The sequence below is a fragment of the Chelonia mydas genome, chromosome 23, assembly GCF_015237465.2.
Source record: "Chelonia mydas isolate rCheMyd1 chromosome 23, rCheMyd1.pri.v2, whole genome shotgun sequence".
NCBI classification, from domain to species: Eukaryota; Metazoa; Chordata; order Testudines; family Cheloniidae; genus Chelonia; species Chelonia mydas.
Genome location: NC_051263.2, coordinates 17,123,783 through 17,150,459, shown reverse-complemented (window position 1 = coordinate 17,150,459; position 26,677 = coordinate 17,123,783). Strand labels below are relative to the sequence as shown.

At 64.7% G+C, this 26,677-nt stretch overlaps 4 protein-coding genes across 6 annotated transcripts in view; 2 read left to right on the top strand and 2 right to left on the bottom strand.

Moving 5' to 3' along the window:
* TMEM150B (transmembrane protein 150B) overlaps positions 1 to 5,232 on the bottom strand; it is a 5,450-nt gene extending 218 nt beyond the window's left edge. Inside the window, exons 1-6 of the mRNA XM_037888210.2 lie at positions 5,148 to 5,232; positions 4,582 to 4,655; positions 4,221 to 4,280; positions 2,088 to 2,155; positions 1,287 to 1,414; positions 894 to 1,071 (exon numbers count right to left, since the gene is read on the bottom strand). Of these exons, the coding sequence (XP_037744138.1) occupies positions 894 to 1,071; positions 1,287 to 1,414; positions 2,088 to 2,155; positions 4,221 to 4,280; positions 4,582 to 4,646 (499 nt within the window). The 5' untranslated portion in view covers positions 4,647 to 4,655; positions 5,148 to 5,232. The remainder of the gene's footprint in view (positions 1 to 893; positions 1,072 to 1,286; positions 1,415 to 2,087; positions 2,156 to 4,220; positions 4,281 to 4,581; positions 4,656 to 5,147) is intronic.
* A 1,931-nt stretch (positions 5,233 to 7,163) lies between these two features.
* On the top strand, positions 7,164 to 15,178 carry KMT5C (lysine methyltransferase 5C). Of its 3 annotated transcripts, none has more exons than XM_037888573.2 (10): positions 7,164 to 7,228; positions 8,357 to 8,494; positions 9,076 to 9,241; positions 9,377 to 9,486; positions 10,225 to 10,388; positions 10,986 to 11,005; positions 11,457 to 11,593; positions 11,949 to 12,136; positions 12,299 to 12,880; positions 12,923 to 15,178. In XM_037888573.2, the coding sequence occupies exons 2-10, from the start codon at positions 8,385 to 8,387 to the stop codon at positions 13,438 to 13,440; spliced, it is 1,995 nt and encodes a 664-aa protein (XP_037744501.1). In that variant the 5' UTR covers positions 7,164 to 7,228; positions 8,357 to 8,384; the 3' UTR covers positions 13,441 to 15,178. The 3 variants fall into 3 exon arrangements, with proteins under 3 accessions (XP_037744501.1, XP_043390664.1, XP_037744499.1); XM_043534729.1 differs by having other exon boundaries at positions 12,299 to 12,900; positions 13,027 to 15,178; XM_037888571.2 differs by having other exon boundaries at positions 12,299 to 15,178.
* Positions 15,179 to 17,876: 2,698 nt separating this feature from the next.
* LOC102930836 (galactoside alpha-(1,2)-fucosyltransferase 2) lies at positions 17,877 to 19,376 on the top strand. The gene is made up of 2 exons (XM_043534605.1): positions 17,877 to 17,985; positions 18,061 to 19,376. The coding sequence occupies exons 1-2, from the start codon at positions 17,877 to 17,879 to the stop codon at positions 19,101 to 19,103; spliced, it is 1,152 nt and encodes a 383-aa protein (XP_043390540.1). The 3' UTR covers positions 19,104 to 19,376.
* A 2,173-nt stretch (positions 19,377 to 21,549) lies between these two features.
* On the bottom strand, positions 21,550 to 23,003 carry LOC102930615 (galactoside alpha-(1,2)-fucosyltransferase 2). Its single transcript, XM_007053782.4, has one exon. The coding sequence runs from the start codon at positions 22,973 to 22,975 to the stop codon at positions 21,932 to 21,934; it is 1,044 nt and encodes a 347-aa protein (XP_007053844.2). The 5' UTR covers positions 22,976 to 23,003; the 3' UTR covers positions 21,550 to 21,931.
* Between the last annotated feature and the right edge of the window lie 3,674 nt (positions 23,004 to 26,677).

The following is a 26,677-nucleotide window of genomic DNA, read 5'->3' as shown; positions in this document are numbered from 1 at the left end:
TGCCCCTCACGCCCGACCCACAGCCCCGGCCACCCCAGCCCTGCCTGTGCCCCTCACGCCCGACCCACAGCCCCGGCCACCCCGGCCCTGCCGGTACCCCTCATGCCCGACCCACAGCCCCGGCCCTGGGCTCCCCGCAGCCCTGCCGGTGCCCCTCACGCCCGACCCACAGCCCCGGCCACCCCAGCCCTGCCTGTGCCCCTCACGCCCGACCCACAGCCCCGGCCACCCCGGCCCTGCCTGTGCCCCTCACGCCCGACCCACAATCCCGGCCCTGGGCTCCCCCCAGCCCTGCCGGTGCCCCTCACGCCCGACCCACAGCCCCGGCCACCCCAGCCCTGCCTGTGCCCCTCACGCCCGACCCACAGCCCCGGCCACCCCGCCCTGCCGGTGCCCCTCACGCCCGACCCACAGCCCCGGCCACCCCGGCCCTGCCGGTGCCCCCCACGCCCGACCCACAGCCCCGGCCACCCCGGCCCTGCCGGTGCCCCTCACGCCCGACCCACAGCCCCGGCCACCCCGGCCCTGCCGGTGCCCCTCACGCCCGACCCACAGCCCCGGCCACCCCGGCCCTGCCGGTGCCCCTCACGCCCGACCCACAGCCCCGGCCACCCCGTCCCTGCCGGTGCCCCTCACGCCCGACCCACAGCCCCGGCCACCCCGGCCCTGCCTGTGCCCCTCACGCCCGACCCACAGCCCCGGCCACCCCGGCCCTGCCGGTGCCCCTCACGCCCGACCCACAGCCCCGGCCACCCCGGCCCTGCCGGTGCCCCTCACGCCCGACCCACAATCCCGGCCCTGGGCTCCCCCCAGCCCTGCCCGTGCCCCTCACTCCCGACCCACAGCCCTGGGCTCCCCCAAGCCCTGCCGGTGCCCCTCCACGCCAAGGATACTGGCCACAAGCAGGGCCGTGCTGCCCGCACTGAGACAGAACCGGGTTGGTCCGATCCAACGCCCGCCAGGATGCAGCTTCACCCGTTTGGTCAGCGCGGCCTGGACCCAGAAATAAACGACACCCACGACGAAGGCCAGAAACGCCCCAAACAAGTGAGTCTCCAGCTGGTTACTTTGCTGCCAGGGCAGGAAGGGAGCAGGTGGGATTGCGCCCCCCCCCCCAGTGCCCTCACCCCCCCGCTGGGCTCCCCACACACAGCTTCCCCCCCCCACAACCCCCCTGGGGTCCCCTCCCTCTGACCAGTGTCCCCTGCTGGGCTCCCCTGGTTCCCCCACACAGCACCCACAGCTGAGCCTCCCTCCCCCCCCCCCAGTGTCCCCCAGCACCGTACCTGGAAGTTGCCCACGACAGAGGCCCCTAGGGCACAGAGCAGCCCCAGGCAGAGGCCGGCCGTGTTCAGGGCGCAGGGACACCCCCAGTCCCGAACCTGCTGGAACCGCAGGTAGCTGATCAGGATGACTGGGAAGGGAGACAGCCCAGGTCAGAGGGGCTGGCGCCCCCTAGAGGGGAAAGGCCCCGCGCCCCATTCCCTGCCCCCCTGAGCCAGCCAGTCCCTGTCCCAGGGCCGGATGGGAGCCGGCGCCCCCTAGAGGGGAAAGACCCCATGACCCATTCCCTGCCCCCCTGAGCCAGCCAGTCCCTGTCCTGGGGCCAGACGGGAGCCGGCACCCCCTAGAGGGGAAAGACCCCATGACCCATTCCCTGCCCCCCGAGCCAGCCAGTACCTGCCCTGGGGCCAGACGGGAGCTGACGCCCCCTAAAGGGGAAAGACCCCATGACCCATTCCCCGTCCCCCTGAGCCAGCCAGTCCGTGTCCCGGGGCCGGATGGGAGCCGGCGCCCCCTAGAGGGGAAAGGCCCCATGACCCATTCCCCATCCCCCTGAGCCAGCCAGTCCCTGCCCCGGGGCCAGACGGGAGCCGGCGCCCCCTAGAGGGGAAAGGCCCCATGACCCATTCCCTGCCCCCCTGAGCCAGCCAGTCCCTGTCCCGGGGCCAGACGGGAGCCGGCGCCCCCTAGAGGGGAAAGACCCCGCGCCCCATTCCCCGCCCCCCCTGAGCCAGCCAGTCCCTGCCCCGGGGCCAGATGGGAGCCGGCGCCCCCTAGAGGTGGCTGGTCGCAGGGTCACTTACCCAGGAACGCCCCCATGTTCAGCACTTGACCGAAGATGCAGCTCTGGGGAGGGTCGGATCCGCAGGTGCTGGGAAAGAGGAGAGAGACCAGAGTTTTCCTGGGGAATTGAAATGGGCGGGGGGGGGGGCAGGGGAGGGCCGACGAGGGGCGAGACCGTGAGGGCGAAGGGGGACTGGATGGCACCATAGTAAAAACCGAAAAATGTCAGGACGGGCAGGGATGCAACCCCAGGCGCTGAGCGTCCCCCGCCTCTGGTCGCCAGGCGCTGGACGGCAGGGGGTGGATCGCCCCACGAGTCCCCGTCCTGGTCGTTCCCTCTGGGCCACCCTGCAGTGGCCGCTGTCGGCAGACAGGACACTGGGCTAGAGGGACCATTGGCCTGACCCAGTCTGGCCGTTTTGAGCGGAAAATAACTAGAATAATCAGAAAGTTGAGTCCAGACACTCCCCAAGATAACGAGCTCTTGGAGCATGTCCGTGGCCAATAATGCTCTGGCCGCTGCTTGTCGGGCCACCGTTCACTGCCCCGCTCCGTCCCAGGTGGCCCTGCGCCGTCACCTCGTGCTGCCACCGGGACCCCTGTGAGTCGGGCTCTCGCCGTCCCCCCCCCCCCCCCCGGTGCTCAGTGATTTCAGCTCTGGGGGGTGGGGTGGGGGGGAAATCTGGCTGCTGGTGCGGGCGGGGGCGTCTGCTCCACAGAAACACCGTCCCACAGCGGGTCTCCGCACTTAGACCGGAGTATCCGCGATTTCAGCTTTAGCGGTCACGGCAACCGAAAGACGCTCAATGGAGCCTACTATTTGAAACAGGAGCAGGTCAAATAGCGCCCACCCCACCCAGCAAAACACCCGTGCCCCCCCCCCCCCCGCCCCCGTGCTAGGATCTGGCATCCAAACCTCCTGCTTAGCGGGTGACTGGGGCTTAATTCCTAAGGCAAGAGGTGTCGGGGCTCACGCAAGTTTGTTACTTTCATAACAGAGGAGACAAGCCCTGAGGCCCCAGGGCTATGCATGGCCGGGGGCTCAGCCCTGGCACGAAGGAAGCCCCGAGGGAGACCCCCGCGTGCAGGCAGGCTAAGGACAGCTCTGCTGCCCTTTACTCGGACAGTCAGGAGAACAGGTCATGACCCCCCCATATTTAATACTCAGGCGATTTGTAACCAACACCGGCCAAAATCGATCACGCCAACAGCTCAGCTCTGGCTGCCGGACGCCTCGGCGGAGCCGGTGCCTTCGTGTAAATACCGCCTGGCCCTGAAGCCTTTTCCACCCACCCCTGGCTCATCGCGAGCCGTCGGGGGAGAGCTGGCGCAGACCTGGCTCATAAATCCTCGGCTGAAATGAGCAGGCTGGCCAAGACAGCCCAACCGAATGGGCCGACGTTGTCTTACATCACGGCGGCGGGAGGCGGCGAGTCCTGGTTCAGACTTTTCCAGCCCCTTCTGCTTTCTCTCAGACACTGGGTAGGCTTTCAAAGCCTGGATTCAGGTTTCAATTTCCATTCACATTTCCAACCCACGACTAAACTGGCAACATGGCATGTCACTGGGGGGAGGGGGGCGGCGGGGGGTCTGGGGAAATCCCTGAGAGAGACCCCAACAGATACAGCCGGGCTCTGATCCTGCCCGACCACTCGCTGCCCTTGAGGCAGGGGGGTGTGTGCTGAAATCAGAACCCAGCCCTACCCCCAGTGCAAATAGGAGTGACTCCAGATTGTCCCCGGGGGCTGAGATCAGAACCCAGCCCTACCCCCACTGCAGTCTGGTGTGAATCTGGATTGTCCCCTGGGGGCTGAGATCAGAACCCTGCCCCCAATGCAAACAGGAGTGACTCCGGATTGTCCCCTGGGGGCTGAGATCAGAACCCAGCCCTGCCCCCAGTGCAAACAGGAGTGACTCCAAATTATCCCCGGGGGCTGAGATCATAACCCAGCCCTACCCCACTGCAGTCTGGTGTGAATCCGGATTGTCCCCTGGGGGCTGAGATCAGAACCCTGCCCTGCCCCCAATGCAAACAGGAGTGACTCCAGATTGTTCCCTGGAGGCTGAGATCAGAACCCCGCCCTGCCCCCAATGCAAACAGGAGTGCCTCTGGATTGATCCCAGGGGCTGAGATCAGCATCTGACCCACCTACCTGATATACGGGAACATGACTGTGACGTTCACAGACCCGTTGGCCACGGACATGGTGTATCTGTGGGGAACAGGGGTGTGTGTGTGACCAAGCTGGCCCCCAAAGGGAAGGGGAGCAGGAGCCGAGGGCCTCAGAGTCACCCCATCAAACCCCCTCCTCAGCGTCCTCCCTCTGACCCATCCCCTAGAGGGGACAGGCCCCATACCCCATTCCCTACCCCCTGAGTCAGCCAGCCCCTGCCCTGGGGCTGGATGGGAGCCAGCACCCCCCCGAAGGGGAAAGGTTCCCCACCTAAGGCAGGCAGGGAGCCCCAGGCAGAATGGGGCGGGGGGCTCATCTACCTCCCATACATGTTACTTACACCACCCAGAAGCCCACGGTGCCGCAGATGGCCAGCAGGATGGGGAGCAGGGCCCAGCCCCACATGGCAGAGACCTAAACAGGGGAAAGGGGGTGAGACACTGGTGAGGGAGGAGAGCCCCCACCCCCCATTCCTTCCCTCTCCAGAAGGCTAGGTTCTCTCCCCCCACCAAAGAGAGGCTGCAGCCTGGGGGAGCCCTTTAAAACACCCCCCACCCTAGCCCCCTCCCACTATTTAAAGGCACAGGATGCCTCTAATGTCCCTCCCCCACATGCAGGAGGGTCAGGGCTGCCCCATGCTGCTGCCCTGGGGAGGAGGGAGTGCTGGGGGTTCTCAGAGACTCCTGGCTGGGGTGTACTTAGGAGCAAGAAATATCTCTCCCCCGTCCCCCACCAGGATCTGGGCTGGAGGAGGCTCTATCCCAGCTCTGGGAGGGGAGCGGGGTCTAGGGGTTAGAGCAGTGGGGGCTGGGAGCCTGGGTTCCTTTCCTGCTGCGACCACTTCTGACCTCAGCTCCCCGGCACAGTGCCTCAGTTTCCCTCACATGAGATTGTGCTGATACATACCTACCCCTCTGAGCCTCTGTCACAGAGACATCTCCTGAGCTGCCCGCCCGGCTTCTCTGCTCCCGTGTGTGGCTAGGGGCACAGGGGCCCTGTCACTTGGCATGGCCCCACCCCGGGGACAGAGAGCAGCCCTGGGAGCTGGCTGGGGCCAAAGTGCACGGTGTGGAGGGTTGTACCTGGGAGGGCTTATCCATGGGGCAGGGAGGCAGGGCTTACCCCGACCCAACGCAGGGGGGCTCTGCGCCCACAGCCAGCCTCCACCATCACATTGGGCAAGAGATTGTTGAATGCTCTTAAAATCACAGACTCAGGACTCCTGGGTTCTTTCCCCGGCTCTGAGAGGGGAGTGGCATCTAGAGGAGGGGGGCTGGGAGCGAGGACTTCTTGGGCAGAATCCCCCCAGGGATTTGGCTCCCCCACCCAGGCCTGGAGCCAAATCAGAGGCGGCGCCCCCTCGTGGGGAAAGACCCCCGTATCCCGCCCCACAGTCAGCCTGCCCCCAGCAGATCCCTCCCCCGACAGCCCCATCTGGGACTCACCAGCGGTTCCGGGTGGTCGGGGGTCACTCGACAGCAGGCTCCATCCCAGCCGAGCCCGGTCGGCTCCCCAGGGAGTCTGGTCCAGGGTGTGAGAGTCCTCTGACAGCTTGTTCCTGCTGACGTCCGGAGACCTTGGCCTGGCCATATCCGCTGCCTGGCCTGCAGGTGTCCCGGAGCCAGGAGTGAGTTTATACGGGGACACTGAGGTGCGACCGCCTCTGGGGTGGGGCACAGGGGCTAGTTATCCAGGGACCCCCCTCGCCCGGCTTAACAGATGCTCCCCACCCTAGATTGTTCCGTACCCGTCTCACCGTGTGGCTCTGGGGAGTCTTCCTCCCCTGCACCCGGTTTGGTTCCCCTTCCCACCTCTGAAATCCCCTCGCTTGGATTTAACCGCTGGTGAAGGTTTATGTTTACCTAGGGCCTACCAAAACTCAAGGCCCGAGAGGGGCTTGCGCAATGCCGATCCGCTTGACTTGTTTTGAGCCCGTTTCCTTTTTCTTTTTTATTTAAAGCTTGAGAAATACTCATGAAGTGTTTACTGTAGGGCCTACAAAAACGCAAGGCCTGTATGTGCCTGAGAGGGGCTGGTGATAAAGTTGCTTGGCCTTGGACCCAGGGGCCTCCTTTTCCATCTGCCTGTGTCTATCTTTATTTACACCATGAGGAGTGGCCAATATGTTTGCCAACTGTTTATTGTAGGGCCTATAGGAACTCTGGGCTCCTGTGCACTTGAATGGGCTGTCAATAAAGTTTTGTTGAGACACCCCCCACTAGTAATTCACGTGGGCTACCTGGGTAACAATAGATGATTGGCAGCTGTTAGAGCCAATAAACAGAGGCAGTGGGCCAATGAGTGAGGAGTATGGGCGGGCTTGCGGCTGGGTGTGACAAAGCGTAGTGATTGCCAGATTGACTGTCCAATAGAATAAGAAGAACTAGGACCAATCAGAGAGGACACTGGAAGTACGAGGATGATCGACAGGGGCATCGGCCAATGGACGCTGGTAGAGGCCGCGAGGCGGTCCTTTCTCGGTGAGTGGGCGGGAGTGAGATTAGATTGATAGCTGTGAAAAGCAATAGATCCCGGAGATGCTAAGAAAGGGACCAATTGGTCTCCAGAGGGCAGGAACACAGGATTGGCACCCGAGTAGTCCAATAGGAAGCGGCTGAGGAGCGGGGCGGGGGGTGGTTGCGCGCCAGGAACCCAATGGGGAGAGAAGGGGCCGGACGAAAGATTGACAGACACCTGGGGCGCGCCCATGGAAAGAGTGGAAAGCCAGGCGGGCGGGTGAGGGGGGGCGGGACGAGCGGGTGACAAACACGGCGAACGCCCAACGGCCGCCGGCGGGTGGAGGCGCGGGCCGCGCGGGCGGGGGCGGGGCAAGCAGCGGCAGGCGCCCGGGCTGGCCCAATGGGAAGCGGCGGGGCCGGGTCGGGCCCAATGGGCCGCGCGCGGGGGGCGGGGCGAAGGCCGCGAGGGCCCCGCCGCGGGGGGCGGCGAGAGAGAGGCCGAGGCGGCGGCGGCGGCGGCTGGGGCAGGTGAGGCGCGAGCGGCCGCGGGGGGGGGAGCGCGCGCGCGCGGGAGGGGGAGGGGCGATGGCGGTTCCTCCCCAACCGCCGGCCCCGCCCCCCCGGTCCCCCCCCCATTGTGCCCAGCGCCCGCCCCCCCCCCCGGGCGCTGCTCCCCACACGCCGCGGGGCAGCGGGGGCGGCGCTCTCTGGGGTGGGGCCGCTGAACCTCCCCCCGGCCCGCAGAGGGGAAACTGAGGCACGGAGCCACGTGGCCGGGTGGGGCGAGAACCCAGGAGTCCTGGCGGCGGCGCCACGGAGCCCCCCGGGGTTTGTCCCCGCGCCGCCGGCTGCCCCGCGGATCGGGTCCCTTGGGGGGGGGCAGGGCTCCTGGGTTCCCTCCCCGGCTCGAGGGGGGGGGGTGCTGGAAGCCAGGACTCCTGGGTTCCCTCCCCGGCTCGAGGGGGGGGGGTGCTGGAAGCCAGGACTCCTGGGTTCCCTCCCCGGCTCGGGGGAGGGGGGCATGCTGGGAGCCAGGACTCCTGGGTTCCCTCCCCGGCTCGAGGGGGGGGGGGGTGCTGGAAGCCAGGACTCCTGGGTTCCCTCCCCGGCTCGAGGGGGGGGGGGGGTGCTGGAAGCCAGGACTCCTGGGTTCCCTCCCCGGCTCGAGGGGGGGGGGGGTGCTGGAAGCCAGGACTCCTGGGTTCCCTCCCCGGCTCGAGGGGGGGGGTGCTGGGAGCCAGGACTCCTGGGTTCCCTCCCCGGCTCGGGGGGGGGGGGGGGGGCTGGGGAACCGGTAATGAGCCGCTGCGTGTGGCCTGTGGGGGGTTCGCAGGCTGTTGTTTTTGTCACGTTCCTGGTCCCTGTCACCTGCTGAAGGGACCCCCGGGGCCAGGCCCCTGCGAGCGGAGGGACGGAGGAGCGGGTGCTGGGCTGCGGGGTAGGGGTGCTCTCCCCTGCAGGGATCCCTGGGTCCCCCGTGCCCCACCCCAGAGGGGCCGCGGCCCAGCCCTAAATGCCCCATCTCTGCCAGACTCTGCCCGAATTGGGTGGGGCAGAGATGCCGAGGACCCGGGGGAGCTGCAGGGTCCCCCGGGGTGGGGCTCCGGGGCTGCTCCTGTCTGGCCTGCTCACGCCCCTCTCCCCCGGCGCGCACAGCGGCCAGCAGCATGCGTCTGGCCGGACCATGGGCTCCACGCGGGTGACGGCGAAGGAGCTGTGCGAGAATGACGACCTGGCCACCAGCCTGGTGCTCGACTCCTACCTGGGCTTCAAGACCCACAAGATGAACGTCAGGTCAGGGCGGGACTGTGGGTCAGGGGTGAGGGGCACCGGCAGGGCTGGGGAGGGGCTCAGGGCCAGGCTAGCAGGGGGCTGTGGGTCAGGAGTGAGGGGCATCGGCAGGGCTGGGGGGAGCCTAGGGCCGGGCTAGCAGGGGGTTGCGGGTCAGGAGTGAGGGGCACCGGCAGGGCTGGGGAGGGGCTCAGGGGTGGGGTAGCAGGGGGTTGCGGGTCAGGAGTGAGGGGCACCGGCAGGGCTGGGGAGGGGCTCAGGGCCGGGCTAGCAGGGGGCTGTGGGTCGGGAGTGAGGGGCACCGGCAGGGCTGGGGAGGGGCTCAGGGCCGGGCTAGAAGGGGGCTGCGGGTCAGGAGTGAGGGGCATCGGCAGGGCTGGGGAGGGGCTCAGGGCCAGGCTAGCAGGGGTCTGTGGGTCAGGAGTGAGGGGCACCGGCAGGGCTGGGGGGAGCTCAGGGCCGGGCTAGCAGGGGGTTGCGGGTCGGGAGTGAGGGGCATCGGCAGGGCTGGGGAGGGGCTCAGAGGTGGGGGTGGGGTGCCGTGGTCAGGGCTCTGTAGCACCCCAGTTCTCTCCTTCCCCCAGCCCGCTCCCCGCCATCCGGAGGCAGCACCACCTGCGGGAGGCGGTGGAGGCGTTTCGCCGGCGCCGGGACCTGGACGCCGCCTACCGCGCCCTCATGCTGGGCGAATGGGCCGGCCCGTACTTCAAGAGCCGCAGCCGCCAGCAGGAGACGGCGCTAAAAACCCACGTGAGTCCCACGTCCTGTCCTGGCCCGGGCTGGGGCGTGGGGGCCAGTGATTAGAGGAGGGCAGTGGGGGCTGGGAGCCAGGACTCCTGGGTTCTCACCCCGGTTCATGGCTCCTCTCGAATCCTCTCTCCCCAGATATTCCGCTACCTCCGCATCTTTCTCCCGGAGAGCGGCTTCGTGATCTTGCCGTGCAGCCGCTACTCCCTGGAGACCAACGGGGCCCAGGTGGTGTCCACAAAATCATGGTACGGGGTCCTCAGCTCACCCCACCCCTGTGGGTGAGGGGTCCCCGTATACCCAGCCCCAGCGCCCCACCCCAGAGCGGCCGCGGCCCAGTGCCGGGCAAGGGGTCACCGTATACCCAGGCCCCTCCCCGGAGGGGTCGTGTCCTGGCGAGGGGTCCCCATGTACGTAGCCTCCTGTGCCCCACCCCAGAGGGGCCACATCTCAGCACTGGGTGAGGGGTCCCGTATAACCAAGCCCCGCACCCCACCCCAGAGTGACCACATCCTGGTGACAGGTGAGGGGTCCCCATATAAGCAGCCCCTTGCCCCACCCCAGAGCAGCCGTGTCCCAGCACCATGTGAGGGGTCCCCGTATAACAAGCCCCCCGCCCCACCCAAGAGTGACCATGTCCTGGTGCCAGGGAAGGGGTCCCCGTGTAACCAGCCCTCCTGCCCCACCGCCCCCCACCCCAGAGTGGCCATGTCCCAGTACCAGGTGAGTGGTCCCCGTATAACCAGTCCCCTGCCCCGCCCTAGAGCAACCATGTCCTGGTACCAGGGGAGGGGTCCCCGTATAATAGCCACCCGCCCCACCCCAGAGCAGCTGTGTTTCAGTGCCAGGCGAGGGTTTCCAGTTTAACCAGTCCCGGTGCCCCACCCCAGAGGGGTCCCCATCTGAGCAGCCCCGGCACCCCACCCCAGAGCGCCCGGGGTGGGAGCTGGACAGGCCCCCCTGACTCATCCCCCAACGCCCGGCAGGAGGAAGAACGACAAGCTGGAGCTGCTCGTGGGCTGCATCGCGGAGCTGACGGAGCCGGACGAGAGCCTGCTGCGGGCCGGGGAGAACGACTTCAGCATCATGTACTCCACGCGCAAGCAATGCGCCCAGCTCTGGCTGGGCCCCGCCGCCTTCATCAACCACGGTGCGGGGGGCTCCTCCCCCAGCCCGGCTGGGCCCCGCCCGCTCCCAACTCGGCTAGCCCAATCCTGGGCTCCCCCGTCCCCCAGCTCTGCCGGTGCCCCTCACTCCCGCTCTGCAGGCCCCTGCTAGCCCAGCCTTGAGCTCCCCCGAGACCTGCTGATGCCCCTCACTCCCGACCCCGAGCCCCGGGTTCTCTTTGAGATCTGCACAGACCCAAGCCTCCCTCTGCCTGCGCAGCAGGGTTCTGTCTGGGGGGCAGCAGTGGGATCTGTCTCCCTGGCCCCGCCACCCCTTGGTCTCGGTGCTGTGAGGGTCACAGAGCACCAGCTCTGACGCTGGCAGGGGTGAGTCTGTTCTCCATGGTCAGACCTTGGCCAGGGCTGGATGGGCGCCGGCGCCCCCTAGAGGGGCAGGAGGTGTACCACCCCTTCGTACTTCGGCCACTCTCTCAAGCGGCAGCCTGTGGTTTGCTCACCCCGAGGGTCCCCGGGGGCTGTGTGGGGATCTGCTCTGAGCCTGGGGGAGTCGTAGGCGTCTGACCCTGTTCTCTGGCTTGTCTCTCTTGTGTCTCCTGTTATCCCACTGCGGAACCTGCCAGACTGCAGGCCGAACTGCAAGGTAAGAGGGCTTGGGGTCTGTCCTGGCTCCGGGAGGGGAGTGGGGTCTAGTGGTTAGAGCAGGTGCAGGCTGGGAGCCAGGACTCCTGGGTTGTGTCTCCAGCTCTGGGAGGGGAGAGGGGTCTAGTGGTTGGGGGGGAGCCAGGACTCCTGGGTTCTCTCCCACTGAATGTGAGACCCTGGGGAAGGGAGGTGCAAGGAGAAGTGACCCCCACCATCTGTAAATTGGGGCTTAGGGTTGATTAGCCATGGGCTTTGAGACCCCTGCTGCGCGCAGCTGGGGGGCATTGGGGAGAGATCAGCCTTGCTGTGGGGGCTTGCGGGATGGAGCTGACGTGTGCTGTGGATTCCTCATGGCCAGGGAGGGACAGCCCCCCTCCCCCCCAATCCTGTGGGAGTGTCTGCACCCTGTCCCCCAGTGGGGCCCTGGCTGATGCCCCCTGTCCCCCCAGTTTGTCCCAACGGAGGGGAACACGGCCTGCGTCAAGGTACTCAGGGACATTGAGCCGGAGGACGAGATCACCTGCTTCTATGGCGACGGCTTCTTCGGGGAGAACAACGAGCTGTGCGAATGCCGCACCTGTGAGAGGTGGGGGGGCTGGGGAGAGGGGCTGGCCTGTGGGGGAGGGGGGCTGGGAGCCAGGACTCCTGGGTTCTGTCCTGGCTCTGGGAGGGGACTGAGGTCCATTGGGTAAAGTGTGTGTGTGGGGGGGGCGGGGCTGGGAGCCAGGACTCCTGGGTTCTGTCCTGGCTCTGGGAGGGGACTGAGGTCCATTGGGTAAAGTGTGTGTGTGGGGGGGGGGCTGGGAGCCAGGACTCCTGGGTTCTGTCCTGGCTCTGGGAGGGGACTGAGGTCCATTGGGTAAAGTGTGTGTGTGGGGGGGGGGGGGGGGCAGGGAGCCAGGACTCCTGGGTTCCAGTCTGCAAGGTCTCTGTTCCCTCAGGAAGGGGGAAGGTGCCTTCCGGCTGCGGAAGAAGGACCCCTCGCAATCTACCTCAGCCCAGAAGAAATACCTGCTCCGGGAGACGGACGGGCGGCTGCAGCGCTGGAAGGGGCGGGGCTCCAAGCAGGCGCAGCACCAGAGCATGCGGCGGCGGCGCAGGGCCCGGCGCAGGAGGGAGCGTGGCTGCGGTACGAGCCCCGGCCTGGGGGAGCTCAGCAGGGAACGGCGGGGGGGGTCCCCCCGTATACCCAGCGCCGGGCGAGGGGTCCCCGTATACCCAGCCCCCGCGCCCCACCCCAGAGGGGCCGCGTCCCGGCGCCTTTGACATCCGTTTCTCTGTCCTCTTACAGTTTCCCAGCGCCGAGCCCCGTGCCGCGGGCCGGCCTCGTCTCTCGCGGCTCTGGGCGCCGGCCCGGTGAAGGACCTGCGGATCTCCCTGCACGACTGCGTGGCCTGCCAGGCCACGGGGGGAGCCGGCTGCCGGCTGCGGAAGCCGCTCTGGGTCACCCTGCCATGGTGGGGCCCCAGGGCCAGGCAGCCTGGCCCTGCACCAGCCGGCACCATCCTCCTCCGTCGCTCCCTGCGCAGATGCTGCCGGGCGCAGCGGGACGACAGCTGCTGCACGGCCGCCGGCCTGGGTGTCCCGCGGCCCACGCCACCTGGCCCGACCCACGCGGAGCTGGGGGGCAGGCTGCCCAGGGGGCTGGCCGGGCAGGGCTCCGGGGCGGCATCCCCCCTGGCTTGGGAGCTGCCCGGGTTCAGAACTGCTGGCAGGAGCTGCCCCAGACGGGGCTTGGAGGAGACTCGCCCGTGCACAAGGCCCTCTGGTGGAGTCCTGCAGCTCCGGGCCGGGGTCACTGGGCCCCCTAGTGGAGCCCTGAAGCTGTGCGCTAGGGACACACAGCTCCGCCCCGGGGACTCGGGGCCCCCTGGTGGAGCTCTGGAGCTCCGCCCTGGGGACTCGGGGCCCCCTGGTGGAGCTCTGGAGCTCCGCCCCGGGGACTCGGGGCCCCCTGGTGGAGCTCTGGAGCTCCGCCCCCGGGACACGCGGCTCCATGCCGGAGACTCAGGGCCCCCTTCTGGGGACACGCGGCTCCGTGCCGGGGACTCAGGGGCCCCCGATGGAGCCCTGGAGCGCTGCACCAGGGACACCCCGCTCTGCCCCCCTGCTCCTCAGCCCCCCAGCCAGCTGGTCTGTCTGACTAGGAGTATGGCCCGGCAGCAGGCCAAGGCCATGCCCCCTGCCAGGCCCCACCCCCCCAGCCCGAGCCGCCGGCGGCCGGCCAGCAAGGCCCCCCTGGGCAGAGACGACCCCAAGCTCTCCCTCTACGCCCATGTCCGCCTGGAGACAGTGAGGCCGCGCTGGCCGGAGCAGGAGGAGCCCAAACGGACGGTGACCTTTCACCCCTTCACCCCCCCGAAACGCCTGCGGCTGGTGGTGAGCCACGGCTCGATCGACCTCGACGTGGCCTCCAGCGAGGAGTTGGCCTGAGGCTCAGGGACCGGGAGGGGCCCAGCTCCCTCCTCACCTGGCTGGCCCACCCCCCTCCCCTCAGCCCAGGAGCCGGAGCCCCTCCTGGAGCAAGAGGCTCTAGCCCAGCAGGGGTCTGGGTCTCTGAAGCACATGCCCCCCTCCCCCCAGGGACTGCACTGAGCCACCCCCCTACCCCATTGGACAGAGCTTTTCCGGACCCCCCTCCCACGCCAGGGTGCCTGGGGCGCTGGTGGTTTGTTGGTGACTTCTGGCGTCTGGTTCAAGCGGGGCCCTTTGGGGTTATTTATAGTCAGTTTGGCAGGCGGCCCCAGGCCCGATGAGGGGGGTGGGTGCAAGAGGCTGCTGGGACATGGGGCCTTTCCCCTCTCGGGGGCCCTGGCCCGGATCCGGCCCCCATGCGGGGTCTGGCTTGCTCAGGGGCAGGGAATGGGGCATGGGGCCTTTCCCCTCTAGGGGGTGCCAGCCCCAGAGTGGGGACTGGCTGGCTCGGGAGACAGGCAATGGGGCCTTTAAGGGGGCGCCGGCCTTGATCCCACCCCAGAGTGGGAACTGTCTGGAAAGCGGGGTGCTGGGCATCAGGATGGAGGGCACTGGCCCCCCTACCCGCCTGCTCCCCAGACTGTGGGCACACGTCCGCCCTGTCCTGCCACCGGCCGTGTATAACACCCAGCCCTTGGCTAAGGCTTTCAGTGGGGCCTGGGCCAGATACCCCGGCGGGGGGCACCAGCCCACCGCCTGGCGTCCTGCACAGGGAGATGCCCGGCAGCCGGTTATGAGACCAGCCTGGGTAGCTGCTCGTGCCAACTCAGCCTTGCACCCTACAGCTGGGGGGCTGCACATGGGGCCCCTGTCTCCCCAGCATCCTTAACCCTTTGCAGGCCAGCCCCCTGGTGGGGGCCCAGAGGGGCGTTCAGATGCTGCCCTGGCCCAGGACGCCTGGGTTCCCACCTGGGCCAAACAGGCTGTACAGGATGGTGAGTTCATTAGTCATTAGGGGCTCGGGTTGATCCCCCGTTCTCACCTCAGACGTCCCTTGCGTTTAGATTGGAAGGGCCAGATTTCCCCCACCCCCAGTGTCGGTGGGCTGTAGCTCCATTGGACTCATGGGGGCCAGCCCCCCAGCAGGGCCTACGGCCGACCCCCAATGGAGCAAAGGCTGATTAACCCCAGTGGGGGCTGCGGCTGTCCCTCCTCCCCCCAATCTCTGGTGCTAGTTCGGTGTGTTTTCTCCTTCAGATCCCCAGCTGCTGGAGTCAGGGCGCGAGGGGAGAATTGTGGTGTTTGATAAAAAAAAAAAAAAACTTTCCTAGGTGGGGTGGGGGGAAGCCCCCCAGAAAAAGGGGCCTGGCCTGACTGCATTGAAAGCTCCTGGGATGGTTTGCGATCACATCAATTTTGGTCCCTGAGGCCCAGCTGGTGGATTTTGATCCCTGGGGGCTGATTGGGGTGGGGCCCAAAGGGCTTAATTTCTAACAAGTCCTGGCTGGTGGCCCCCGGCTCCCTTGATTCCTGGAGCTTGGTGTTCCTTGCCCCCTTACTGGCTTGGGAGGTGGGGGAGTGACCTCAGGCTGGTTAAAGGGGGCATCTGAATGCCCCACCCCAGTTGCTGCATGACGTAGTGTTTAGGGTTCTCCATAGTGGGGGGCTGGGTCCAAAGGATAGTGGGGACAGTAGGAGCGGGGAGCCAGGACTCCTGGGTTTGGTCCCCAGCTGTGGGAGGGGAGCAGGGTCTAGTGATGGGGGGCGGGGGAGGGCTGAGAGCCAGGACTCCTGGTTTCTGTCCTCAGCTGTGGGAGGGGAGTGGGGTATAGTCATTGGGGGGGCGGCGGCTAGGAGTCAGGACTCTGGTTCTGTCCCCAGCTGCGGGAGGGGAGTGAGGGGAAAGGGTGGTGGGGGGGTGGGTGGCAGGACTCCTGGGTCGCAACCCCAGCTGCACCTTGGCCTGGGCCCAGTCACGTCACCTCTGTGCCTCAGTTTCCCCATCTGAAAAATGGGTTTCACACTTACCTACCTCACTGGGAGAGGGAGGAGGCGAAGCCATTTCTGAAGCATCCAAGAAACAGCCCCTCCCCTGACAGGGTGCAGCGCCCCCTTTCCCTGCCCCCTACCCCTCCATGGGGCCTGCAGAGCCTGGGCTTTGCAGGCAGGGTGGGGGAAACCTCCTGTTCCAGGCCAGCTGACCTGAAATTTCCATGCGGCATGTGTTGGTGATAGAGAGATTCCCCCCCCCCCCCCCCCCGATTCAGTCACCCCTGCTCCCCACAGCCCCCTCAGGGCCGGCCCTGACAAGGCAGAGGGTGGCCGGATGCGTGGGTTCTTCTGGGGGGGGGGGGGAGAGTGCTAACACTGTTACACCTGCTGAACTGTGTATCACTTGGGGGGGCTCTGCACTGGAAGAGGGGATGGGACTGGAAAAGTGGGGTGACTCGTTTGCACCCCTGTGGGCTAGCCCTACAGCTGATCCCAGGATGGGGGGGGTTGATTGGTGCTAGGGGCGCAAGGTGCAAAGCTGGGGGTGGGAGACCCCCATTGGGGAATGTGCCCAGCTGTGGGGGAGGGTGGGGACCCAGGGGGTTCTCAGCCCCCCTCCGGGGGTGGAGCTCAGCTGGGTGTGTTTGTGTCAGGTTTTTGGAGGGGGGGGCAGGGGGAGAGAAAATCCCCTTTTAAAAACAAATAGGGAAAAAACCATGGTTGGAATAAAGATTTTTCTAAAAGAGATTGTGTCTGTACGTCTGTCCCGAGAGCTGGTGGGGTCGGTTGGGGGAGCTGGGAGCCAGGACGCCTGGGTTCTATCGGGGAGGGGAGTGGGATCTAGTGGTTAGAGCATGGAGGGACCACAGAGCTCCCAGCTCCAGCAGGGGCGGCTCTCCACTGGCAGTTGGGGCTGCCCTATGCCCCAGGGCGGTGCCAGGGGGTGCTGGGCTGTAGGGGGCTCACACTGCCTGGAGGGCTCCAGGTTTTGGCTACGTGACCCTTCCCTGTGACGCCCTCCCCCGCCACCCAAAGAGGGACATGGGGGGCAGTGCAGAGGTTTGAAGCCAACCACTGGTGCCCAGCCCCCTTGGGCCTGTCCCCACCCCTGGGGGCAGGGACCCATGGGGCCATCCCAGCCTGAGGTGCAGCCCCTCCCATCCAGCCTGGGTGCAGCCACCACCAACCGCCTCAGTCTGGACCTGTGCAAGCCGGGGGCTGGATCCTTCCTGCTGCCAGGTGTGGCCCGGTGGGCGATGGTGGGTGGGTGGGAAGCGCTGGAGGGAGAGCGCCTGGGGGCGGGAGAGAGATGGGGCAGTGGGGACCATCATGCCCCCTCTGGGTCCCCAGGAATGGGCACTAAGCTGGGGCAAATTGGGGTGGGGGGTCATAAGGTGGGAATGAGAAAGTGGGAGTGGGGCAGACGGCTGTAACCACTAGACCCCACTCCCCTGAGCCGGGGAGAGAACCCAGGAGTCCTGGCTCCCGGCCCCCCTGCTCTATCCACCAGACCCCACTCCCCTCCCAGAGCCGGGGAGAGAACCCAGGAGTCCTGGCTCCCAGCCCCCCTGCTCTAACCACTAGACCCCACTCCCTTCCCAGAGCCAGGGAGAGAGCCCAGGAGTCCTGGTCCCAGCCCCTATGATCGACCCCCAGGACCATTTTCCTGCCCTAGGTGGGCTGGTCGGGGCCTATTTCTGACCAGACTCTTATACTAGCTGGAAGGCACAAGACAGGGAGAGACTAGCCTGGCTTGGAGCCTGGACTCCTGGGTTCCCTCTCCGGCTCTGGGAGGGGAGTGGGGTCTGGTGGGTAGAGCAGGGGGGCCGGGAGCCAGGACTCCTGGGTTCTCTCCCCGGCTCTGGGAGGGGAGTGGGGTCTGGTGGATAGAGCAGGGGGGCCGGGAGCCAGGACTCCTGGGTTCTCTCCCCGGCTCTGGGAGGGGAGTGGGCTCTAGTGGCAGGAGCAGTGGGGCTGGGACTCACCCATCCCCTGTCAGGGTCACCTGGGCCCCCGGTGATTGTCCTGGCTCCAAGGAGGAATTTTTAGTATGTGCTTTTCCTGGGCTTTGATCAGAAAAGGAAGCGGAAATTGTCCCCTCGGCCTTGATCTCCAGCACCTGCACTAAACCCAGGGCTGGGCTAGCAGGGGGCTGCGGGTGGGGAGTGAGGGGCACCGGCAGGGCTGGGTGGAGCCCAGGGTGGGGCTAGCAGGGGGCTGCGGGTGGGGAGTGAGGGGCACCGGCAGGGCTGGGTGGAGCCCAGGGTGGGGCTAGCAGGGGGCTGCGGGTGGGGAGTGAGGGGCACCGGCAGGGCTGAGATGGGGGATGCTGAAGTAGGGGCAGCTCAGTTGGGACCCTGGGAACAGTAGGACTCAGGCCTGGAAGACCCCTCCTCTGCTCCTCCCCGCTTTCACCCACCCCCTCTCTCCCCAGGCTGGAACCTCCTTCCCTCACCTTGGCCATGACTGCCCTGGTCTCCTGGGTCCCCTTCCGGTCGCCCCTCCAGCTCTCCATCTTCCTCCTGGCCATCTTGACCCTCTCCATCTTCCTCCACTTGAGGGGCAGGTTCCCTGCCCGAGGACAGAGACTCCCCTCCTCCAATGCCATGGGGCGGCCCCCAGCCATGTCACCCATCCTGCCCCCCACCACACCCCCTGCCACAGAGCGGGGCATGTGGACTGTGAACTCCCTCGGGCGCCTGGGGAACCAGATGGGGGAATACGCCACCCTCTACGCCCTGGCCAAGATGAATGGGCACCAGGCCTACATCCTCCCACAGATGCACCAGCATCTGGCACCGCTTTTCCGCATCACCCTGCCCGTGATCTCCGGCAACATGGTCCAGAGCATCCCGTGGAGGAATTACGCGCTACACAATTGGATGTCGGAGGAGTACAGGCACATCAAGGGGAAATACGTCCGGCTGACGGGCTACCCCTGGTCCTGGACCTTCTACCACCACCTCCGGCAGGAGATCCTCCAGGAATTCTCCTTCCACGACCACATCAAGGAGGAGGCCAACCGGTACCTGGCCGGGCTGCGCGGGCAGCGCCGGAACGTGACCTACGTGGGTGTCCACGTCCGGAGAGGGGACTACGTCCAGGTGATGCCACAGGTCCGGAAGGGGGTGGTGGCGGACAAGGCCTACCTGGAGAAGGCCATGGGCTACTTCCGGGACAAGTACCAGGAGCCGGTCTTTGTGGTGACCAGCAATGGGATGGAGTGGTGCCGGGAGAACATCAACACCTCACGGGGAGACGTGTATTTCTCGGGGGACGGGAAGGAGTCGTCGCCAGGGAGGGATTTCGCTCTCTTGGTCCATTGCAACCACACGATCATGACCATCGGGAGCTTCGGCATTTGGGCCAGCTACCTGGCGGGGGGGGAGACCGTCTACTTGGCCAACTACATGCTCCCCAATTCCCCCCATCTGCGGTCCTTCAAGCCTGCGGCCGTCTTCCTCCCTGACTGGATCGGGATTAACGCTGATCTCTCTCCGCTGCTGAATGGGACAGAGCGGCAGAAAGGAGCCCGCCCACAGGCTACCAACAGGACCCGCAGGGATAGCGGGCCAGCCACCAGCCAGGGAAGAGGGCGCTGGAGAGTTCAGGGTGTATCAGAGCAGATGTTTGTCAGGCACAGGGTGGGGTCAAGACAACCTGGCTCCCTTCTGCCAACTTTCTCCTAGGATTCTTCAGAAGGGGCCATCTTGTTCCTAGGTTGAACTGTTAGAACAGGGGAGCTGTGAGTCAGGATTAGAAGTGAAGTGAAGTAAAGCCAGGAAGTGAAGCCAGCTATAAAAATAATAAATAACAAATGGAAGAAAGGGGCAGTGGATAGTAATATATATAAATCAGAAACTAGGGATTGTAGAAAATTGATAAGGGAAGCAAAGGGACACAAAGAGACATCTATGGCAAGCAGAGTTAAAGCCCATACTGTGTGTGTGGTTTTTTTTTAATGTATATTAGGAACAAAAAAGGATCCTGAGAATGATATCGATCCCTTTTAGATGGAAATGGTAGAATTTTCAACACTGCAGACAAGGTAGAATTTTTCAATAAATATTTCTGTTCTGAGTCTGGGAAAAAAACAGATGATGTTGTCATAGCATATGATAACGCGAACACACTTTCCATTCCACTAGTAGCTCAGGTGGATGTTAAACAGCAGCTACAAAAGTGAGTGATTTTAACATCAGCAGGTCGTGGTAATATGCATGGAAGAGTTTGAAAAGAGCTGGCTGAGGAATTGACGGCACTGTTTATGTTGATTTTGCCCTGCAGCAGGTCCAGAAGAAAACTAGAGTGCCAATTTTTAAAAAGGGTAAATGGGATGACAAAATAATTATGGGCCGGTCAGCCTGACCTTGATCCCAGGGAAGATAATGGGGTGGCTGATGCGGGACTCGATTGATAAAGCATGAAAGGAGGGTGCATCATTCATCATCTTGGGATTATGGAAGCTAGACCCTGTCATACTCACCTGCTAGGCTCTTTTGCTGTGATTGCACGTTCGGTTGAGGAAGGTCACAGGGTTGGTGTCAGGCAAGGCGCGGGAGCTGGTGACTGATTAAGAAGAACATGAGGAAATGAGCATGACCCTCATTAAATGGAGTCACATCCGCCCAACTGACGGGTCTCATAATGTACCTGTACATGGAGACACGCCATCGAGAGCGGATGGGGGGGTTGTTTCCAGGGGCTGGCCCCGCAGGGGTCGGTTCTTGACCCTGAGCTAGTTAACGTCAATGACGCGGAAGAAAGCCTCACAGATCAAGTTTGCAGAGGCCACCAAACCTGGAGGAGGGGCCCCCAGCGGGGCTGGATCGGCCATCGCTCAGCGGCTGGATCGAGTGTTTAGAGCCGGTGTCCCTTCCCCTGGCCTCCCCTGCCCCAGTGCGGGGCCCACGGCAGCCACGGAGCCCGGGCGTTACAGACGGCAGGCAGGGCGGGGCTGCGGGGGGAGGCTCTCCTTCCAGCTCGGCTGGCCCAGGCCTCCCACGTGGCTTGTGCTGGTGATGGACAGAGAGATCCCCCCCACTCTTCCCCTTCCCCCACCAGATTCAGCCACCCCTGCTCCCCACATGCCCTTGGGGCTCAAGGCTGGCTCTGCCATGGCAGAGGGCGGCCGGATGCCTGGGTTCTTCCAGGGTGGGAAGAGGGTGCTAATAGGTCACAGCTGCTGAACTGTGTATCAATCCCGTGGAGGGTAAATTTCCCCCAGGGTTGAGCTCCACCCGCCCCCCATTCCTGCTGGCCCAAGAGCAAGAGGGGTCTAGTGATTACAGTGGGGGCGGGGAGCCAGGACTCATGGGTGCTTTCCTTGGAGGACAGGGAAGGGCGGTATTCAGTGGGGCACTCCCTGGCTAGGGCTGGGCTAGATCCATATGGCGGGGAACTCTGGGCAGAGGGATTGGCCCAAGGGCCTGGAGGTGAGGGGGGAGCGGGGCCTTGTCATTCCAATTTTATTGTTGCTTGTAAAAGCCCATCATTTGCCCAGCAGTTCTGGCTTTACAGCCCTGTGCCACACGCACACTGGGGCTGGTTTATAACCCAGGTATGTGCCCGCCCACAAAGCCCTGCTGAACCTGCCCTACTCAGCAGGGGTTAGAACCCAGGAGTCCTGGCGCCCAGCCCTCCCTGCTTTTTTCAAAGGGTCAGTTTCATCAAGCTGAAAAGAATTAGGAACTGAAGCAGCCTGGAGGAAGAATTTAATCAGACCCATGTGGCTACTGATTGGGGATTGTTTACCAAACACCTGACTACTTGCCCCAACAGCCGCTATTCCACACTTGAGGAAGAAGACTGTACTGGTCACAGACTGACCTGGTTTAGAGAGGAAGTGAAAGCAGCAATAACAAATGGAAGGACGGGGAAAGTGGACAGTATATAAACCAGAAACTAGGGTTGGTAGAAAATTGATAAGGGAAGCAAAGGGACACAAGGCACATTCTATGGCCTGCAGCGTTGAGGACAATAAGGAGGCTGGTTTTTTTTTAATATATATTAGGAACAAAAAGAATCCTGACAATGCTATTGGTGCATTTTAGATGGAAATGGTAGAATTATCAATAATGCAGAAAAGGCAGAATTGTTCAATAAATATTTTTGTTTTGTGTTTGGGGGGAAAAAACAGATGATGTCATATCACATGGTGATGCTAATGCTCTTTCCATTCCGCTCATATTTCAGGAGGCTGCTAAACAGCAGCTATCAAAGTGAGACATTTTAAAATCAGCAGGTCCAAATAACTTACAGCCAAGAGTTTTAAAAGAGCTAGCTGAGAAGCAAGTTTTAACCATTCAACCTCATGATGGACCCATTTGGTGACTCCTAGGAGAAGGTCGGCAGAATGAACACACATCATCTTTCCCCACCCCCCTCCCGGTCGGTGCCTGACCAAGGTCCATGCTGATGCCCCCTAAACTCCCCAGGGCCGCATACCCCAGCTCAGGGCTGGCCCATTATCCCAGCGGATCCTGCTGGTGGCCTGCAGGCTGGATCCTTTCTGTCCCTATGTCCCACTCCGCAGCGGGGAGAGATCAGCGTCGATCCCGATCCACTCGGGGAGGAAGGCGGCCTTAGGCTTGAAGACCCGGAGGAAGGGGGAGTCGGGGAGAGTGTAGTTGGCCAAGTAGATGGTTTCCCCACCGACCAGGTAGCCGACCCAGATGCCGAAGGTCCCAATGGTCATGATCGTGTGGTTGCAATGAGCCAAGAGAGCAAAATCCCTCCCTGGCGACGACTCCTTCCCGTCCCCCGAGAAATACACGTCTCCCCGTGAGGTGTTGATGTTCTCCCGGCACCACTCCATCCCATTGCTGGTCACCACAAAGACCGGCTCCTGGTACTTGTCCCGGAAGTAGCCCATGGCCTTCTCCAGGTAGGCCTTGTCCGCCACCACCCCCTTCCAGATCTGTGGCATCACCCGGACGTAGTCCCCCCTCCGGACGTGGACACCCACGTAGGTCACGTTCCGGCGCTGCCCGCGCAGCCCGGCCAGGTACCGGTTGGCCTCCTCCTTGACGTGGTCGTGGAAGGAGAATTCCTGGAGGATCTCCTGCCGGAGGTGGTGGTAGAAGGTCCAGGAGCAGGGGTAGCCCGTCAGCCGGACGTATTTCCCCTTGATGTGCCTGTATTCCTCCAACATCCAGTCATGGAGCCCATAGTTCCTCCATGGGATGCTCCGGACCACGTCGTTGGAAATCACGGGCAGTGTGATGCGGAAGAGCGGTGCCAGCTGCTGGTGCATCTGTGGGAGGATGTAGGCCTGGCGCCCGTTCATCTTGGCCAGGGCGTAGAGGGTGGCGTATTCCCCCATCTGGTTCCCCAGGCGCCCGATGGAGTTCACGGTCCACATGCCCCGCTCCGTGGCAGGGGTTGTGGTGGGGGGCGTGGCTGGGGACCCCTTCGTTGCGTTCAAGGAGGGACGCCTCGGTCTTGCAGTGGGGAACCAGTTGCTCAGGTGGAGGAATATGGAGAGGGTCATGATGACCAGCAGATAGAGGCTGAGCTGGAGGGGCAGCCGGAAGGGGACCCAGGAGTCAGGGGCCGTCATGGCTCTCAGCAGTGATAAGAGAAAGAGGTCCCAGCCTGGGGAGGGAAGGAGCAGGGTGGGTGGGTGGTGAGTGGAGTGAGGGGAAGAGGGGGGAATGGAGGGGATGGTTCGAGGAGATGGGAGAGGGTCTCCCAGGGCCAATAACCCCCATTTCCCACAGCCCAGCTGAGGCACCAATGGACTCCAGCTCCAGCAGAATGTCAGGGGAGGGGAGCAGAGTCATTCAGTTTCGGGAAGCTGAAGCCCCAAAGCCCCTTGACCCCGGATCGGCCCCTTCACCTGCCAGCCGACACCGGGCCAGGCAAGAACAGTCAGAGCAACGGTGTTTCCCCTCCCAGCTCTGCTGGTGCCCCTCACTCCCGACCCGCAGCCCCCTGCTAGCCCGGCCCTGGGCTCCCCCCAACCCTGCTGGTGCCCCTCACTCCCGACCCGCAGCCCCCTGCTAGCCCGCCCTGGGGTCCCCCACCCCCAGCTTCTGTGGGTTAAGTGCAGTGTTCGGGGAGTGGGCCGGGGTCGATGTGGTGCTGGGCTTCTTTGTGGCGTTGTCCCCTTTGGACCCCAACAGGCCCGGGGGTGGGGGGCAGAGGACGGGGCTGTGGGTGGCCAGGCTGGGGTGGGTGGGGGAAGGGGGAGGACAATTTCCTGTTCAGCCTCAGATCAGGTCAGATCAAAAGCAAATAAGAAAAATTCCTCTGGGGCGGAAGAAAAGCTGGCGGCTCTGAGGAGCGTGACACGATCCCGGATAGGCCCTGAGACCTCCCCCCACTGGACCCCCCTCCCTCCCCAGAGCTGGGCATAGCCCCCCCCCAGCCCCCATTTCTAACCACTAGACCCCCACCCCACTCCCAGAGCTGGGGAGAGAACCCAGGAGTCCTGGCTCCCAGCCCTGCCCCCCCCACTTCAACCACTAGACCACACTCCCCTCCCAGAGCTGGGGAGAAAACCCAGGAGTCCTGGCTTCCATTCCCCCCCCCGCTCCAACCACTAGACCCCACTCCCCTCCCAGAGCCAGGAAGAGAACCCAGGAGTCCTGGCTCCCAGCCCCCCCTGCTCTAACCGCTAGACCCCACTCCCCTCCCTGAGCTGAGGAGAAAATCCAGGAGTCCTGGCTCCCAGCCCCCTCCCTTTCTAACTAGTAGACCCCACTTCCCTGTCCCAGAGAGGGCGGAAGGATGTATGGGTCTATTTGTAGTTGGATTCTTTCTCCCCTCCAACCTCACCCATGGGACTGTACCACCTGGGCCGGAGGCGGGTGGGGGCGTGAGAAGGAACAGACGGGAGCCAAATTCTCCCCCCCACCACCTCCCACCCCAGATATTTCTTCCTTCCTAGTAACCCTTTGCCAGCCACTGGGAGAGAAACACAAACTGCCTTGACGAGGGGAGCTGGGAGCCAGGACTCCTGGGTTCTCTATCCCCTCTCAAAAAGAAAAGGAGGACTTGTGGCACCTTAGAGACTAACCAATTTATTTACTCCTGTTCTTTTTGCGAATACAGACTAACACGGCTGCTACTCTGAAACCTGTCCCCTCTCAGCGAGGATCCAGTCCCCTCTCTTGTTCCCTTGTTCCAACCACCTGAGGCCAGAGATCCCCCTTCGCTGGGGCGGGGCAGGACAGTCCCCGCTTCCCTGGACCCTCTGTCTCTGCCTTTGTCCCACTCCCTTCTCTCACCACACACCTGGGCTGTCTCCCTCCATCGCTCCCACCCCGCCCGGCCGCACCTGTCAGCAGAACGGATCCAGCTCGGGGCTGCCAGCAGGTTCCACTGCTCGGAGAGGCTGGGCTCGGCTGCGCCCCGGCAGATGGGAGGGGATCTGAGCCCTGCCTTCGGGGGTGGGGACAGCGCTGAATTTGTGCCTTGCACCGTCTGACATCTGGCCCTGGCACTTCACGGCCCCGGTGCCTCTGGGCCTGGCACTTCACGGCCCTGGCACCGAGAGCCCTGGCACTTCATGGCCCTGGTGCCTCTGGGCCTGGCACTCCACGGCCCTGGCACCGAGAGCCCTGGCACTTCACGGCCCCGGTGCCTCTGGGCCTGGCACTTCACGGCCCCGGTGCCTCTGGGCCTGGCACTTCGCGGCCCTGGCACCGAGAGCCCTGGCACTTCACGGCCCCGGTGCCTCTGGGCCTGGCACTTCACGGCCCCGGTGCCTCTGGGCCTGGCACTTCGCGGCCCTGGCACCGAGAGCCCTGGCACTTCACGGCCCCGGTGCCTCTGGGCCTGGCACTTCACGGCCCCGGTGCCTCTGGGCCTGGCACTTCACGGCCCTGGTGCCTCTGGGCCTGGCACTTCACGGCCCTGGCACCGAGAGCCCTGGCACTTCACGGCCCCGGTGCCTCTGGGCCTGGCACTTCACGGCCCCAGTGCCTCTGGGCCTGGCACTTCACGGCCCTGGCATCGAGAGCCCTGGCACTTCACGGCCCCGGTGCCTCTGGGCCTGGCACTTGACGGCAGCCCCATGCCCCTGGCACTGCCCGGGGGCATCAGGCACAGCCCTGCCTGCCAGGAGAGAGCGCCCCCTATCGAGCCCCCGCCTTTCTGCCCAGCGCACCCTGGGCCCAGCATGGGGTAGAGCAGGAGCAGCCAGACAGGCCTCCCTTTCCCCGGCCGGCTGAGTCAGCTGGTCATTAACTCTGTGCCCTGATGCCGAGCGTGATAACCACATGGCTAATGGGCCGCGGGCTGTGCCAGGCTGCGCTGCTGGCCGGGAGCCACCCATTGCTGCTCAGGGTGAGGCCGGAGCATCCTGGAGCGCGACCAGCCCCATGTCCAGCCCTGCTCAGGGCTCTGCGCATCTGTGGGGAGTGGGGCGGGGGGCAGATGGGGGGAGGGGGGCCCCTGGCAGGCAGAGCTGGTCCCATTGCCCCAGGGCGGCGCTAGGGGGCGCTGGGCTGCAGGGAGTCAGGTGCAGGGGAGCCAGCAGGGGGGTGCTCTCCCCTGGCAGGCGGGGCTGGCCCCATTGCCCCAGGGCGGCACAAGGGGACGCTGGGCTGCAGGGCTGGTCACTAGGGGGCGCTCTCTGGGAGTCTGTGTCAAGCTCTGATTAACTATAACCCGGCGGAGAGAACCCAGGAGCCAGCAACTGTCCCCCCCAGCCCTGCCATAACCTCCGGGCTCCCCATCCCTTTCGGCTGGGGTGGCAGCCCCCTCCCAGCCCAACTATCCACAGATTCGCCCCCCCCCCCCTCTCCCCCATGGACGGAAGCAGCTTGTCCCTGCCCGCACAGTGTGGAAAGGCAGTTAACGCCCCCAAGCTGCTGCTGGCCACCCACATCACCCAGCCGCTCCCGTCCCCCAGCTACAGCGTGGGCAGGAAGGGGTTAAGCCCGAAGGCTGCGTTGTGCACCAGGGCCCAGGGAACCTGACTGCAGGGGCCTCAGTGACCCCGGCCAGAGAGGGGGCTCAGCAGGGCAGGGTACCTGGGGGACGGAGCAGCCCCGCGCTCCTGGGGGCAGGGCCCTGCTGGCACACAGTGGGGGCTGCGCTGATGGCCCAGCAGGGGAGCGGCCAGCCCCACACGCGGCATGTTCGTCCCGCCAGCAGCCCTGCACGCCCACCCCCGTCGTTGGCCACTGGATCCCCCGCCTCACCGCTGATGGGAGGGCAGCTGGCGCGCAGGGATCCAGCCAGCACCAGGACCCGCCAGTACTGATGGAAGAGGGGGACAGAAACAACTGGGCAATTTTCCCGTTTTTAAGAA

Excerpts from the sequence above, each read along its gene's own strand:
- KMT5C (XM_037888571.2), top strand. The coding sequence starts at position 8,385 with ATGGGCTCCACGCGGGTGACGGCGAAGGAGCTGTGCGAGAATGACGAC. Across the intron at positions 9,487-10,224 it reads GTGGTGTCCACAAAATCATG|GAGGAAGAACGACAAGCTGG; the intron begins GTACGGGGTCCT and ends AACGCCCGGCAG. Across the intron at positions 11,594-11,948 it reads GAATGCCGCACCTGTGAGAG|GAAGGGGGAAGGTGCCTTCC; the intron begins GTGGGGGGGCTG and ends CTGTTCCCTCAG.
- LOC102930836 (XM_043534605.1), top strand. The coding sequence starts at position 17,877 with ATGACTGCCCTGGTCTCCTGGGTCCCCTTCCGGTCGCCCCTCCAGCTC. Across the intron at positions 17,986-18,060 it reads CCACTTGAGGGGCAGGTTCC|CCACACCCCCTGCCACAGAG; the intron begins CTGCCCGAGGAC and ends TCCTGCCCCCCA.
- LOC102930615 (XM_007053782.4), bottom strand. The coding sequence starts at position 22,975 with ATGACGGCCCCTGACTCCTGGGTCCCCTTCCGGCTGCCCCTCCAGCTC.